Below are 17120 nucleotides of genomic sequence, written 5' to 3'. Positions count from 1 at the left end.
CAACGAAACGGATGTGACATTTTCCTAGTCCACCAACGTCATCTAGTCATTTTATTTGGCAATAATTAGACAACATACGAACAAACTTAGCCAGCGAAGCGATCACAACTACGTCGAGGCCGACCAAAAAATATAATTTGTAAAAATTGTGTTTTGAGCCAATATTTTGATATTAAAATAAAGTTTTTTGATAGTTATTCATAGTATAATATAAAAACAAGTAAAAATATGGGTGAAAATATGTTTTTTTCCACTCCCGGGTTACGAAACAGCGCCATCTAGTTTTAAAGCAAAAACTAAGCTTTTTTCAGGGGTACGCTTTTTTGTATGGGCTATATCAGTCTAGTATTAAATGGTCCTTGATCTACAGTTAAAAAAGCTCAGTAATATCCGTCAACTGCGATAACTGTAGAGTGCATGGCCTCATGGTGCGAGTGAGAGACAACAACGTTTACAATATACCTTCCTCTCGCTTTACAGTCAAACTAAGTTTCGCACCAAATATATTCTATAAAAAAACTTCTAACTGGCGCGGTCGGTAGGATATCAAGGGAAAATAATAAAACTTAAAGATTTCTTAATCTATAGTTATTAAAAGCTCAGTAATACCCGTAAACTGCGATAACTGTAGAGTTCCTCTCGCTTTAAAGTTAAATTGTAAGTTTAGTTCAATTAATGTAAGTTATTTTGCACCAAATATATTCTGTCGTACATAAGGCTAACTGGCACATTCGGTAGGATGTAAACCACTGGCACACCTCGGACACTGGCGATCAAATATATGAAAGAGGCGCGTTCCTAGCACACCGTCTAAGCTCGTGTAGGTGAACGCGTACCATGCTTGTATGAATGAGATATGACAGGTCGACTGTTCGCGTTTTTGACAGGCGGTAACTGTGAGGTAACCGAAAGAGGGGGGGGGGCTTTCAGCGGGGAGCGGGAGTGGCCATACTGTACGATAATACTCTTTATTATACTGTACGTGCCACTGGCTACATTAGTGTATTGGTTCCTAATGCGGGCAAGAGACAAAATCGTTTGTAACATACCTTTCTCTTGCTTTAGAGTTAAACTATAAGTCTAGTTTCACTATATATTCAAAAAAGGTTTTCAAATTTTGGTAAAATTCCATTGAAAAGGTAGTTATTTAATAAAACAGCTCTGCAAAATCCTTCTACTGCGATAACTGTAGACCTATATCTGGCACAGTCGGTAGGATGTAAACCACTGCCTACATTATGAAGTAGTGTATTGGTTTATAATTCGGATAAGAAACAAAAACGTTTATAACATGCCTTCCTCTCGCTTTAAAGTTAAACTGTGAGTTTTGCACCAAATATATTATCCATACCAATATTATAAATGGGAAAGTGTGTGTCTGTTTGTTTGTCCGTCTTTTATAGCAAAACGCAGCGACGAGATAGTTGAAATTATGGAGAGTGACATAGGCTACTTTTTATCTCTTTCTAACGCGAGCGAAGCCAAGGGCAAATGCTAGTATAATATATTTGATGCGAAACTTACAGTTTCACTCTAAAGCGAGAGGAAGGGATGTTATAAACGTTGTCTTTTGCCCGTATTACGAACCAATCAATTCGCCGCTCCGTTTTGCCGTGAAAGACTGACAAACAAACAGACACACACACTTTCCCATTTATAATATTAGTATGGATTCTATATAATATATACTTCTAACTGGCGCGGTCGGTAGGATATCAAGGCAAAAATAATAAATCTTAAAGATCTTTTAATTTACTTGTAACATGATTGTAAAACCTGTCAACTGCGATAACCGTAGATTAAATTGCATGGCTTCATGGTGCGAGTGATAGACAATAACGTTTATAATATCCCTTCTTCTCGCTCTAGAGTTTTAAAACTGTAAGTTTTAGCACCAAATATTCTACTTTAAAATGGAGACCTCTAGTTAGCGCTGTCGGTGGGATCTAAACTACTGCCTTTAGTTATCCATACTTCAATAATAATATTATAAATGTCAAAGTGTGTGTGTCTGTTTGTTTGTCCGTCATTCTCGGCAAAACCGAGCGATGAATTGACGTGATTTTTTGCGAAGTGCAAAGCCGCGGGCAAAAGTTAGTACTATATGTATTAAAAGGAAACTGTAAGTGTTCAGAAACGTTCAAAAACGTTCAAGTTTTTGATCCTATTTTCTTTAGTTCATTTTATTAATTATTCAGTAATTTTCATTTAATAATTTTAATTAATTTATAATAATTGTCAAATAATATATTCAATTTGCATATTTTTTAAATTCAAATATTCAATATTGTATCGAAGTTGACATTACGCATTTTATAAAGCATTTGTTTTATTTTTATAATTTTAATTCATTAGCATTCATAACCTTCGAACCTTCGAAATTGTGAGGGGGCAGGATTGTGGCGCCGAGTCGAGCTCCATCAATTCAACGGACTTTCATCAGCAAAGCCGTGGGTCATCCAGGTTGGCGTAGGGCACATCCAGCTACGTGCCAGTTCCGGAGCTGCCACTCATCGCGTCCCATCAGTCAGGAGCGACGAGTGAATTCATACACAGCATCCACCGGACACACGGAGCATCCCACAACAGTGGGAATTCACCGTAACCGTCAGTCAGTTACGGAATCCAGCCCATCCAGCACCAACCAGACCAATCCAGGAGCAATCCAGTGGAGAACAGCGGCAGCCATCCATATTCATATTCAGGAGCAGTCAGCGCAGAAGGAGGAAGCACGAAATAGTGAGATCGTTCCTTTTCCTTCTATTCCATTCACATTCCTTTGTTTTTTTTTGCAACTGCTCCATCCATTCATACATTTCAATTATATTCATATTAACAGTTATTCTATCAAATTCACATAATAGTAAATTCATTGTTTTCATTGCCATAATTTGGTCAGTAGGTACACAGTAGATATTCACACTTATTCACATAATATTCATTTTTGTAGGCATATCCTAACCTTTCAACACATTCCGTAGCAATACATAACATTTAAATTCACAAATTCACTTTTAACTTCATACCTAACTTTTATTCATTAATCATACAGTCATTTCTATAATTCACACGTCTAATTTCAATTTTAAACACTTTTAATCTCACGCGAACACGTTTTTAGGTCAATTTTATGTCGAACTGCCGTTTGCCGGTAACGTAAACAAGATCATTAAGTGATTACATAACCATCAGTGCATCTCATATCAGCGTTGCATTTAAGGTTGAGCGCCTGACAATTTCGAATGGCAAAATTATACTCATGACATTTTATTTAAATATATTTAGGCAATTAAATTAATTTATTATGTCACAATGTCTTCTAACCAAAATTTATTCAAACTTAATTACAAGCGTGAGGTTATTAGAGGCAAACTTACGGCCTTTCAGCAGTTTGTTTTTAAATTAGCGGCCGAACAACAGCTAAGCGAATTGCAGCTTGCTGAATTGAAGTTACGATTTCACAGAGTAAGGACTTTATACAATGAATTCGATTCAATTCAGACAGATATTGGGATATTGTCCGAGTTCACAGTTGAAGAGGATATCGGAGAGGAGCTGGCTCTCTTTGAAGATGCCTACTTCGCATGCATGTCATCAGCTCAAGTACTAATTCAGAAATACTCACAGCCTAATTCTACCATCCAAGTGTCCACTCAGGATTTGAAAAATAATGTAGACAGCAAAGCACGTAATCTGCGGTCTACATTTCACACACAGGTGTGCACATATGCACCTGAAATTCCCACAAATTCAGTTGTTCACAGGCACAGCTTGGCGCCGGAACAAAACGCTTGTGAGGAGCAGTTTTCAATAGCTGATTCTGGCGAGCAATCCATCAAGTTGAATGAGCCGCTGACAGATGGCTATATAATTCATAATTCATTCATAATTCACAGATGCAATCCCAATCGTGTGGCGGGAACACCGAGCAACCCCGTCTACGATTATGTCATTGATAGATCAGGGTTGCTCAGTTTCATACATCACATCATTGTGTACATATTTAAATATTACCGGCTCACGTTCTTGCATTCAGGGCCTCTATTGAACATTGAAACGGTGCATCTCTTGATTGGCAACGTATCAAGAGAGCGTGAGGGGCTAGGAGATTCACCGATTTATTTACAGTATTTACACATTAGTCACGCACATTCACACAAGCACATTCACCTACTGATTCGCATAACGGCAATTATTATTCAATGTAAATTCAGTCCTTTTCATTCCTTTCCCATTTCCTTCTAGGGCGATCCACTATTTCCATGCGTTATGCACAGATTGCCGCCTTCAAGTCTTCACCGGTTCGTGGCAGCTACACTTCGGAAGGCATCCATGGCAGCGACGGCATCACACGGGCTCTCAACATCAGCTACCCTCTCCCTATCAACATACGGTTGAAGTCATAGACTTCAAGGCGGGAGCATGTTCAGAAACGTTCAAAAACGCTCAAGTTTTTGATCCTATTTTCTTTAGTTCATTTTATTAATTATTCAGTAATTTTCATTTAATAATTTTAATTAATTTATAATAATTGTCAAATAAAATATATTCAATTTGCATATTTTTTAAATTCAAATATTCAATATTGTATCGAAGTTGACATTACGCATTTTATAAAGCATTTGTTTTATTTTTATAATTTTAATTCATTAGCATTCATAATTCAATAATTCATTATTTATTCAATTTGTATATTTGTTAAATAAAATATCAATATTGTTTAAAATCACATATGCAATTCAAGTTTCTATATTCAAATTTTACCTATGGCAATGTTTAAATTCAAATTTGACAGCTTTTAGAGCTTTTTAAAAAACTTACTGTTACTGTTCGTTATTCCGCTCTCCAACGACAATTCACTGTACCACTTTCTTTGTTCTTTCTCATAATTCGGAGTAAACCAGCTTTAAACTACAGTCCGCTTATCATTTAACACCTCTGCAACACCTGAGCCCAGCGAAGATTTTACAGTAAGTTATTAAAATAAGTCTACTAAGATGCATTTTTTTTTAAATTTCAGACTACCGAATAGGTAAGTAATGAGACTATTTTCAAATATGTACAAAGGGCTATAAAAATAACCAAATAAAACATTGTCTAAGTTCAAAAAAAGTACAGTGTGTATAATAAAGATGACTTAATAAATACAGTCACCGGCATAAAGATCTGATGATTTATATTGTCACTGAAAATATAATAGGCAATTCACCGTTTTCAACCGGTATTTTAGTGACAGTGAGACTCAAAACACACAGTTCACACACACACACACACACACACACACACACACACACAGTTTCGTTTTCTTTCAGTCCCTTATTTGCCAAGAGTGGCACTGAAACTTGAGAAGTTTCATATGCTCTGCTTACCCCTTCATGGGATACAGGCGTGATAGTATGTATGTATGTATGTATGAGACTCAAAAATCGGCTCCCAGAAATCATCACTTATTTATGCCGGTGACAGTACAGTCAACCAATTGGAACCCTAGGCCACTCTACAACCATGTCAAAATGACAAGCAGTAAGAGTTTTCTTACAATCTGATTTATAACGTCCCTACGACATAGTTCTACAGTGGCCTAGGGTTCCAATTGGTTGACTGTACCTATGTGATTTTTACAGGCAACTAACGATAGAAATAAACGTAAAAGACCCGCAACCACAGGATTTCGGTGACTACTTCGGTTTAATCGAGAACAGTCGGGGGCAGGAGGAAAGGCATAAGGTGCTCACCGTTAGAGGTATGTACAATTACATATACAGTGTAACATGAGGGAATCGAAAGATTTTATCTACGCATTTCTGAGGGCAAAATAAAGATAAAGCCACCAAAAACAAAAAAAATGGGTATTTTTTTTTAGTTATTTTGGATGTATTTTCCCATAAAAAGTTATCTGTAAAAATTGCAGTTAAAATAAATATTTACTTTAAAAAAAAAAAAATATTATTTTGTGACATCTATCAACGAGGATAAGTAGTTAGATTATGTATAACGGCATCATCGCCATCAAAATAGCGTTTTGTTCTGAGAAATAATAAGTAATTGTTATTTTTTTTAATGCTTATAACTCTGAAAGTAGGCGAAATCCAGAAAAGTTTATATGATATTTTACTATTCCGAGGAATACGCTGTTAAAATTATTCATTTATAAATTTAAGTAAGTTCTTACCTAAAAACTGTAAGCAGACCGGAGTCGTCAAATTTGTCAGATCCGGGGGTACTGAACCTTTTAAGGCCAGAATAAAGAAGTATCACAAAGTATTAATTTTTGAAATGATTTTTCCAGCTCCTGGTTTGTATATACAAAATACGTTATTGTAATTTGAGCCTACCCTCTTTTTATTAGATTTCATACTGTTATTTAATATGCTAAGGCAGAGAAATACATTATAATATCTCGTATATTATTTTTAAAAATTTTCATGGATTTGTTTTATACTTGTTTTCAGAAAACGGTAAGTTACTTGAATAATTAAATGTACTTAAGTGACACCTGTGTGAGATAAAGACTTCAGTGTTTCTTTTAATAACTCGTGCTGCTAATAATTACGTTATTATGTTATATTATTACCAGTAGAATCATCATGCTTCATACATAGTACATACAAGTATATACCTACACATTTTTAACTATTATTAAAATATAATTAAATTGTGATATATTTATTTTTAGATCTGGGTACGTATTTTATTCCGAATAGCCAAATGAAAATGTTTTACTACAACCAAATCAAAATGAGAAAAGTAATAGATAATAATTTACCATTCTTATATTACAGATAATTGTAAGTATATTCTCATATGCTATTAATTCATGAATATGCTTATAAGTTTTTTTTCCCTGTTTCAAGTGTGTTGATAAAACGTCGAATGAATTGCACAAACGCTCACGAAACGCTCACGATAATATCTCTTTCGTAGCTATCTATCTCTATCACTCTTGCGTATTGGCGCGACAGAGCCAGACTACATTTCTGCGGCGTTTCGTTCGCCTGTGCTTTCCTAATGCGCGCTCGCTTTTCTAAGTTCCAAAGATACGAGCCGGCACTTGAACCCGCAACCATCGCACGCTTTACCACTAGGCTACCAGGGGGCCATTTCTCGGAGCTACAAGTTACAATTTACAAGTGGTCGTCAATGTCTAATATGACAAGTTGGAAAGAAACTTCTTGTATCTTGTAGCTTTCAGTTTAGAGAAATAAACCCAGTACTTTTCGCCGTATGCTCATCGACGTTATATGCAATTATTTATAAAATCGACGTTATTAATTCTACAGTGATTCAACTGAACCGCTTCGAAGTGGCTTGTGATCTGCAAGGCAACTACAACAACATCACCAAATACGAGTGTGCTGATTGCCAACTGACTGACATACTGTGTAACGGGCAGTCAGTGCTGGCAGCTGGGAGGGTCACTATTATACCTCAATCGCAGCAGATCAGTTACAACTTCCCAAGGTAAATATATTGATTTAAACTAACACGATCTTCACTCATATTATTAAATTAAAACGGGACTTAATCGCGTAAAACTTACGTTTTATATTTAACCCGACGTTTCAGACATGACATTACGTCCGTGGTCACGGGTAGACTGGCTGGGAGTTGTATCAACATCTTCTAGCTGTACGAGTTTTTCGAACTACCCGCACTTGATTGTCATCAGTCACTTTTACACTAGGGTTGCCACTCTGCCTACATACAACACTCACGACATCCGATGGTATGGGACGGGAAGTTTTCTCACGTTTACACTTGCTAATCACTGGATTCCACGAAGATGAAATCCCTTGCCCTTCACTTTGATTGAAATTACGATGTTTCCTGATTTCAATCGCTTCACGTACTTTCCTGCTATAGTAAAGACGTTCAGTTGAAAGGACTTTGGGATTATGCAGTTCAATCCAGTGGTTTGGTCCTGACTCTAGCAAATGCTCGGCAACCGCAGACTTATTTATTCCCAAGGTAACTGATAAGCCGATGAACTGTGCTACGTATTTTAAAACGTCAAAAATCATTGTAGAGGTATCTATCAAATACTATTGTGCTGGCTGCCAACTGACTGACTTAGGTTATCCGATCTGATATCGGATGTAGGACCGATTTCCCATACATTGAAGCCGCCATCTTTGATTTTTGCTTTTGAAATCCTTCCGACATCCGATATTGGATAGGACAATCTGAAAACGCACTTACTGTGTAACGGGCAGTCAGTGCTGTCAGCTGGGAGGGTCACTATCATACCTCAGTAGCAGCAAATCAGTTATAAGGTAACTGACATATGACATGTACATCAAGCTAGCGTTGCGAAATTAAAAATTCATAAATAAAATAAAGCCTAGTGCAATAGTGCCTGTGTGGTGACGGATTAAGAATTTCACCACCCCCTTTCTTCCCGTGGGTGTCGTAGAAGGCGACTATGGGATATGGGTTAACTAGGTGTGATACTATACAGCACGACCACGGATGATTTTATTAATTCTGATGCGGTACAAATTCACGAAAAAAAATGTACTTTTTTGTACTGACGTTTAAAAAAAATGTACCCTTATGATTTTGGAGTTTCGACATAGGGCCCGGGGTCGTGCTAGGTAGGTACTCCCTGGCACGACCACACTATATTTAATGAGATTTTAAATTTCTGTTGCAGTACAAATTCACGAAAAAAAATGTACTTTTTTGTACTTACCTTTTAAAAAAAAATACCCTCATGGTTTCGGAGTTTTGACATGGGGTGTGGTCGTGCTAGGTAGGTGGTACTACCTGGCACGACCACACTATATTTATGTTTAATTTGATGGTGAAATGAATACTAAACAAGTGTTTTGAAATTGTATTATGTAAATTACTTCGAAAACTTAGTGCGGTCGTGCCAGGGAGTACCTATCTAGCACGACCACAACCCATGTCGAAACTCCGAAACCATGAGGGTACTTTTTATAAAAAGGTAAGTACAGAAAAGTACATTTTTTTTCGTGAATTTGTACCACTACAGAAATTAAAAAAATCATTAAATATAGTGTGGTCGTGCCAGGAAGTACCACCTATCCAGCACGACCACACCCCATGTCAAAACTCCGAAACCATAAGGGTATTTTTTTTTAAAAGGTAAGTACAAAAAAGTACATTTTTTTTCGTGAATTTGTACTGCAACAGAAATTTAAAATCTCATTAAATATAGTGTGGTCGTGCCAGGGAGTACCTACCTAGCACGACCACGGGCCCTATGTCGAAACTCCAAAATCATAAGGGTACATTTGTTTTAAATGTCAGTACAAAAAAGTACATTTTTATTCGTGAATTTGTACCGCATCAGAATTAATAAAATCATCCGTGGTCGTGCTGTATAGTATCACACTTAAATTGTGGCGTAGGCGAGAGGCTGGCAACCTGTCACTGCAATGCCACAGTTTCGTTTTCTTTTAACCCCTTATTTGTCAAGAGTGGCACTGAAGCTTTAGTAGTTTCCTGTGCTCTGCCTACCCCTTTATGGGATACAGGCGTGATTGTATGTATGTATGTTGCATGTATGTAAATAAAATAAATAAGAAACAATTATATTTCGGATATAAATCCATAGCTGTTAGTAACATCCATACTAATATTATAAATGGGAAAGTGTGTGTGTCTGTTTGTTACCCCGTCCTTCACGGTAAAACGGAGCGACGAATTGTCGTGATTTTTGAAGTGGAGATAGTTGAAGGGATGAAAAGTGACATAGGCTATTTTTTGTCTCTTTCTTTTCTTTCGTGTTAGTGGAGTTACAGACTAATTTTAAACCTGAATGTTTATTTATTTTGCTACAAAATGGAAGAGCTTTTTGTGATTGTAAATGATTGTAAGGTTAGAATTTGTTTGAATAAAACTGAATGAATATTTTTCACTTTATTTTAATAGATTTTTTTTTCAGTTTCACGGATCAGTTTTCCTGCGTGTACATGGGTTTCTTCAAAGTTAAAGACACAGTTTACAAAAAAGTCGTTGCAGTCATTGAAAGTGAGTCCTGAATATTTATTAATTTTTTCCAGAAATAAAGAGGCACACTGATATATAATTTTCTACTCTATTCTAGTGATAGAAATGTTCGTAACAAGCTTTGCCTTCTCCTTCGAAACACCGGTTTTTTCACAGATGTCATATATACCATAGATCAAGCAAACGTATCTACTCAGCGTGTCAAATGAACTCAGTGAAATCCACTGAGTTGTCCGTCTTTACTCGCAGCTTGCAGCTTTCGGGCGTCAATTTTTGTAAGTTGAAGTCAACCAAAACATAAAAAATGCCTCGTTACGTGATATTCAATTGCAACAACACAAAAATTATGAACAATCAAGAGCCTGAGACATATTTAAAATTACAGGCAAGAATCAACTTCAGTACAAAATTTGACACGCTCGGCCCCTATACAAATATATGAATTTGTTTCTTCTATCTAAATTAAGTTCTGTGGGTTTTTTGTTATTTTTAGAATATTATTTATTTACATATTATTTATTAATAAACCACTTTGTGTTGCAGATCACTGTAAGTATTTTTTTAATTAATTATATTACATACTAAATTACTTAATTATGTATCCATTAATTAAAAAAAAATCATTTTAATAATTTGTAGCTTCCGGTAAGTAGTTTTATTTTACTTTTGATTTGAAAATATTTGAATTAAACACACACTGCGGCAATACTGTAGTTTGGGGTGAGTAGGGTTCGCGGAGAGTTGGGTTATGAACAAATGGGAAGAAAAGGCACGAATGGGGGTGAGATAAATTAAATAGGTACATATTTTTTCTCAAACTTGCAATGAAATGTTGTCATAATGTAATTCAAATTAGGTCGAGAAGTACTAAATCTGGTGAGCAGAGTGTGGAATGTAATGGAATTTCATAATACATTGCATACCTAAGCCTGCAATGCACCAGTCATTTGATTCCAAACACCACTGACACAACGCCACAGAATAAGTAATACTCACGACAGCGCCATTATCAGGAAAAGACATGCAAAACGGTTTACATAGACGGTGCTGCCCCCTATTCATTTCTATTTACTCTTTTTTGCCCGACAATAATGCCGTAAATGTAATGAAACGGTTAAAACGTTACCTTACATCATGTAAGCCCTTCTTTCCCGGAGTCTGACGTAATGTACTGTAACGTAATGATGTGACCATGAACTGTACGCTAATATCAAATAAGGTACATAGAGCGGGGCAAATTTTTACTGAGGGACATTGTAACTGATCCATGTTTTCCATTATGCATGTATTAATTAGTTATAGTTTAGTGTAAGTGGGTAAAGTAATTTGACCTTGAATAAAGTCAAATTAACTGCTTTAAAATTGATAAAAGTAGGTGAATCTAGTAATAAAGATGATTTACCACCTGTGGAACTACTGGAAGCAGTGATAAACGCATTTCTTGCGTTGTAGTTTCCTCGCTGTAGTGAGGGGAAAAGTTTTGTGTTACACTCGGGTGCAAATGTATTTTACTTCTCGTGTGTTAAAAAACTCGTAAGTTCAGGATTCTATTCTATAAAATCCTTTCACTTGCTCGTTTTTCAATTCCACACTCGGCGTTAAAATACAACTTTGCCCCCTTGTATAACAAATAACTATTATCTTATTTCATTATTACACAATGGTGTTGAGTTCTACATGTGTATACACTGAACACGCCTACCTATATGGTGGACACTATATTTAATAATGCAAACATTGTAAAACATGAAAAAATTGACCAGTTACATTTGCCCCCCAGTCGAGATTTGTCCCTCTGTTCCTTAATGTAAATCTTCAAAAATTCTTGGCTCGTATATTAATCATAATGTTTTGTTTAGCTATAAAAATTCCTGAGGTTGTGAAAATCCCGGCACCTAAAGAAGATGACAGTTTGGATCAAGAAATCATGTTTGAGGCAGACAATGACAGCTGTGACGTCAGAGAGGTAAAACAGCGTATACAGGGTGTCAAGAAATAGGGCAAATACACGGTGGTTTTAAACCGTGATCAGAACTATGGGAGCAACACTTTAACAAAACCTTAGAGCTGACATAAATTTAAAATAAGACCAAGATTATTATTTTCAGATTAGTACGGTCAACTGGGGTGACTTTAGAACGCAGGGGCTACTTTGAAAATTTAGTTTTAAAGTCATACTGTAACTAAATTCGAGATTTCCTATGGTACATTTACAAGAACATTTCTTGATCTAACTAGTTATATGAACAGTTTCAGTTAAATAATGAATAATGTTAATTTTAAAGCCGTTCAAATACCATCAAAGTAAACCCAAAATTTCCTAAAGTCACCCCGGTTGACGTATTAAATTTGATTCTATACCTGAATACAAGATTTCTAATACATTACTACAAGGATATTAATATTTTCATGGCTGTGAGTACTCTAAAATGTCCATTTTGCAAGTTTTGTTAAAGTTTTGCTCCCATAGTTCCGATCATTGGTTATAAACAACATGTTTAGATCAAATACAATTATTTTCTCTAAGAAAGTAATGTCTTAACTTTTACTGTTATCGAGTTATTAAAAAAATTAATTAGATTTCTGAACTAGTCTGTGACGACCTTTACCATTTCCTGTTTCCTGTTATTTGTTTTGACATGTGGAAATAAATTAGCGTCAATATCAATTTAATCACCAATTTTACGATTTGTGCTAGTGCTTCACTCTGGCGGTAGAATAAATAAATAAATAATAAATATTATAGGACATTCTTACACAGATTGACTGAGGCCCACGGTAAGCTCAAGAAGGCTTGTGTTGTGGGTACTCAGACAACGATATATATAATATATAAATACTTATATACATAGAAAACATCCATGACTCAGGAACAAATATCTGTGCTCATCACACAAATAAATGCCCTTACCGGGATTCGAACCCGGGACCGCGGCGTAGCAGGTAGGGTCACTACCGACTGCGCCAGACCGGTCGTCTAATAAGCAGCGATACTACTTTAACCTCACAAATTTGACATCAGGGGATCGATTTTTGAATTTCAAACGCACGAATTCGCCGTTCGAATGTCTGTGGAAAACGACGTAATGCTATTTTTGAAAAAGAACGGCTAGTAATTTTAAAACTAGTGGTAATGGCTACTCGTTTTCGATTCTGTTAGTAGAATCGCTAGTACTTACTTAGTGGAGATATTATTGAACGAATTTCACGAAATCGAATGGCAGAGATTCAAAAGTCGGCCCCCTGATTAGAATGACATCGGAGGCAAACACCGCCTTATGGTAAGCTGACTGCGTAGCCTATAGGCACCTGCAATACCTTAGGTGATGAGTGACGAGCCTAGTACTCTGCGCCCTTCTTGAGCACTGCTGGCAACATAACTCACTCCTCTTTATTATGTTCAGGTCATCGTCAATGGGATCAACTTGGAGCAATCCGCAAGAAGATCAGGTTCACCCAGCCAAGCCATGTTCCAAGTAAGTTGAACTTGAAGAGTGGCGTAAGTGCTTAGGAAATAGTCGCAAGTTTGCCGATGAGACCTCCGTGGCACTTGCAGACAAAAGGGAAAGAAGGCACCGTAGCTTAAGAGGAATAAGTAAGGTAAAAGTAGGTATATTACAAGCAGAAGGAATTGAAAAAGGAATAATTACTGTTTAATACTATTGTAATATTATTCAGCTGTTGAGCATTAGAGCATTAGACTTTTTGTTCATCGCAACATCTGACAAGTAGCAGGGGGCCGATTTTTGAGTCTCACTGTCACTAAAATACCGGATAGAAAACGGTGACTTGCCTATTATTTTCAGTGACAATTTTCTGAATTCGAACGCGTGAGACTCAAAAATCGGCCCGCTGTATTGATAATTTACGCTAGTTGACGCGTGATTGACGCGTGGATGACGCTAGATGTCACTACAAGAAACTCGCATTTACTGATGTATGGAGTTACAACTCTTTCCTTGTTCATTCCTCTATGATTTAACTTACCTAATATTTTGCATCCACAGGTGAACCAGAATACTATAAACATCCACATAGGTCCGTTCCTTGAGGCGTATGCTGGTACATACCAAGCCAGGTTTGCTTGCGGAGAGGAAACCATCACGAAGAATATTATGGAAGTCTCATGGTCAGTATTGTCTAAGAACTTTTTCTAGAAATACCTTGAACTGAACATATAGCCGGTCAAATAAGTTTGCCATAAGAAAAAGGCGTGAAATTAAAAAAAATGCAAATATTGTCGCTTATTTTTTTACTATCCGCTTTTTTTTGTAACGGAAAGGGCTTGACATAATTATTATACCTGTCATAAAAATATTTTTTTTAATCATTATCCTATTTATCTTGTGAGATAGTTTTAATTTAACATTAAGTGAGGTTATAAATTATAAAACTTTATACCTATGTTGATATGGCTATTTTTTTCAGGGGAGATGCCGGTAGGTCGAATATCACAATCATCACATATATTATGTCGTTGTATTTTTGCCAGAAAAAATCGTATGTCTAAAGCATTATGTTTGTGTCCAATTTTATCTTTTTTGTGTTCAATTTCAGGTGGCGGAGGATCTAGTTTGGGTATGTTCTTGTGTCTTTTGCTTGTCCAAATTTACGCATGATATGAAGTGTATTATTTTATATTATTTTTTTATTAATTAAATATTAAATAATCGTTTTTTGTTTGATATTCAGATGACGATACACATAAATCTGAACATGGTTTGTATTTACCTTCTGCTTTTTTTAAATTATCCTATTGGGCATTTTCGCGAAAAAAGATACAATAACTTTTTAAACCTAACTACAATAACCTAAAACCTAAAATGGGTAAGTTTAATGTTTTTCCTACACGAGCCCTTTTGATCCTACTAGGCGGAAAAAAGCGTCCACAATTTTATTTTTACACTTCATTACCAATTTTCAAACACTTTATACAGAGATTACAAAGTGGAAAGTATGCAAAATAATAGAAAATTTTGGGATCATTTTTTTGTGTCTTATTTTTTTTCCTAGATCGAAAGGGGCCGTGATTCTGAGTTGGAATAACATGAAATTTACCAACTTAGAAAAAATATTTTTGGCGATTCTTCTCGCGAAAATACCCTATTGTGTAGTGACAGTTCACGTCTATAAGTACTTAAGCTCTAAACCAAAACAAATTCTACGGGTCTCTATCGGTTCCCATAAAGTCTTAATTATGTCGTAATTAAGTCGTAAGTCGTAGTCGTAATAAAGTCTTAAGTCGTGTATCGTTTGTTCACATTTTCGTTAGTCATAATTTGGTTTTACGTAAAAACGCGTAACTTTTCAGGATTGCCGTAAAATAAACCTAACGAACCTAGGTTAGGTTATCTATGACTTTCATGAAAACCCTGAAAGTTAACCGTTTTAGAATTATGTACAAATAGATGGTTATAGTTGTGTACCTTCAATCTAAGATAAGGATGTTGTCTATGGTAGGTACATATGTAGAGAACTGTAACTAGAACAGAGGGGACTGAGGTAGACTATATAGCCACGTAATAATTATAGATTAATATACAATTCTCAAAAATGTTTGATGTTTACAGATGCAGCAGGTATTTACTGAACTATACCTATACTACTTACATGATTATTCATGAGTTTAGAGATTATTATTAGGGGTAATTATTAACCTTAAGTAAGACTATTTATCGATAAAAGGATTGTCGATGTTTTTATTTTGTCAAGCACTAACAACTTGACGTTCCTGCCAGAAAAATATCTAGGTACCTATAACATTACGTTTGTGGTCACAGGCAGTGTGTTCTGTAAGTCCCGGTTTAATTTAACAATTTCATTCATATTTAGACAAGGAAGTGATTTTAAAAACTGTAATACTCTTAAAATTTTATATAAAACACTTGTACGGTCTCAATTAGAATATGTATCTACGACGTGGAACCCACAATATCATTGTTATATTAACTCAATTGAACGCATTCAAAAGAAATTCATAAATCGTCTGAAAACTAAATTTAAGAATGTTACATTCAACGATATTGTACCCTTGCAGAAACGTAGAGAACACAGTGACCAGATCTTACTTTATAAAATTATCAATAATATTGTTGATTCTCCATATCTATTAAGTAACATATCTCTTAAATGCTCCGGTCTGCGTACTCGCTCCAAAAATACCTTTGCTGTAAAGCCATGTAGGAATAATTACTCAACAAATCGTTTTACTATAAGAGCCTGCTCCACCCATAATACTATGTATAGCCATACCGATATCTTTCATCAAAAGTATACTAGTTTTCATTTCATTTATTTTATTTCAATATAAACTTACAGTTAAACACCAAAACGTTTACATGAGAGTTAAAGAATTAATAACTAAAATACTAACCACACATAAGAAAAATAAATAAATAAAGAAACAGTACAAAATAAAATAAACATTCAAATTAACATAAAATCCTATAAAATCTTGTTCATAAACAACAATGTCACCAAAATATTTAAGCGTATATTGATAGTAATTAGATTAAAAATAAAATGCCAAAAGATACAATGAAATCAATAAAATAAATTAATCAAAACAAAATATGTTTAAAAACAAAAGACATTTTCTGCAAAATTCACCAACATTGTCCGCAAATACATCAATATCGTGACCCTCGATAGCCATCACATTGAATAGGGCTAGAGCCCGCGGCGTGGGCGCATTGTCGGCTTGACGGGTGCGCGCGCGCAACCAGGCGAACAGGCGACGGCGGCGCCGCGGCGGCAGCGCACTCACCTCATCCGACACCGTCCGCATTACCGGCACGTGCAAACTCATACGTTCCAGCACGGATGAATTATTAACTTTGTTGTGCACAATACCATGGTAATGTATCAACAAAAGTAGCTTTCTTCTCAGTTCTAGAGAATGGAGGCCTACCATCCCCGAAACGAAACGAGAAGGGTAAAGATACGGGTAGTAGCCGTAGGACCTGCTGTACAAATAACGTGCGAACTTTCTTTGTAATTTTTCAATCATAACAATATATTTGCACTCGCAGGGATCCCATGCCACCGAACCGAATTCAAGCTTACTACGGACATATGCGTTGTACAATATTACAGCTATTTTCACATTTCTAAATTGAGAACTCATCCTAATGATAAAGCCT

The 17120-nt window shown here is 35.8% G+C and overlaps 1 protein-coding gene across 1 annotated transcript in view; it reads left to right on the top strand.

Moving 5' to 3' along the window:
• Positions 1-4262: 4262 nt before the first annotated feature.
• LOC125239508 overlaps positions 4263-17120 on the top strand; it is a 35817-nt gene continuing 22959 nt past the window's right edge. The window contains exons 1-17 of the mRNA XM_048147121.1: positions 4263-4393; positions 5625-5743; positions 6290-6295; positions 6453-6458; positions 6677-6682; positions 6783-6788; positions 7281-7461; positions 9914-9999; positions 10522-10527; positions 10618-10623; positions 11838-11944; positions 13383-13454; positions 13986-14107; positions 14407-14417; positions 14536-14556; positions 14671-14697; positions 15549-15557. Of these exons, the coding sequence (XP_048003078.1) occupies positions 4263-4393; positions 5625-5743; positions 6290-6295; positions 6453-6458; positions 6677-6682; positions 6783-6788; positions 7281-7461; positions 9914-9999; positions 10522-10527; positions 10618-10623; positions 11838-11944; positions 13383-13454; positions 13986-14107; positions 14407-14417; positions 14536-14556; positions 14671-14697; positions 15549-15557 (922 nt within the window). The remainder of the gene's footprint in view (positions 4394-5624; positions 5744-6289; positions 6296-6452; positions 6459-6676; positions 6683-6782; positions 6789-7280; positions 7462-9913; positions 10000-10521; positions 10528-10617; positions 10624-11837; positions 11945-13382; positions 13455-13985; positions 14108-14406; positions 14418-14535; positions 14557-14670; positions 14698-15548; positions 15558-17120) is intronic.

Source organism: Leguminivora glycinivorella, chromosome 25, assembly GCF_023078275.1.
Source record: "Leguminivora glycinivorella isolate SPB_JAAS2020 chromosome 25, LegGlyc_1.1, whole genome shotgun sequence".
Lineage (NCBI taxonomy): Eukaryota > Metazoa > Arthropoda > Insecta > Lepidoptera > Tortricidae > Leguminivora > Leguminivora glycinivorella.
Note: the sequence above shows the minus strand (reverse complement) of the source record. Positions and strands in the feature narration are given on the sequence as shown.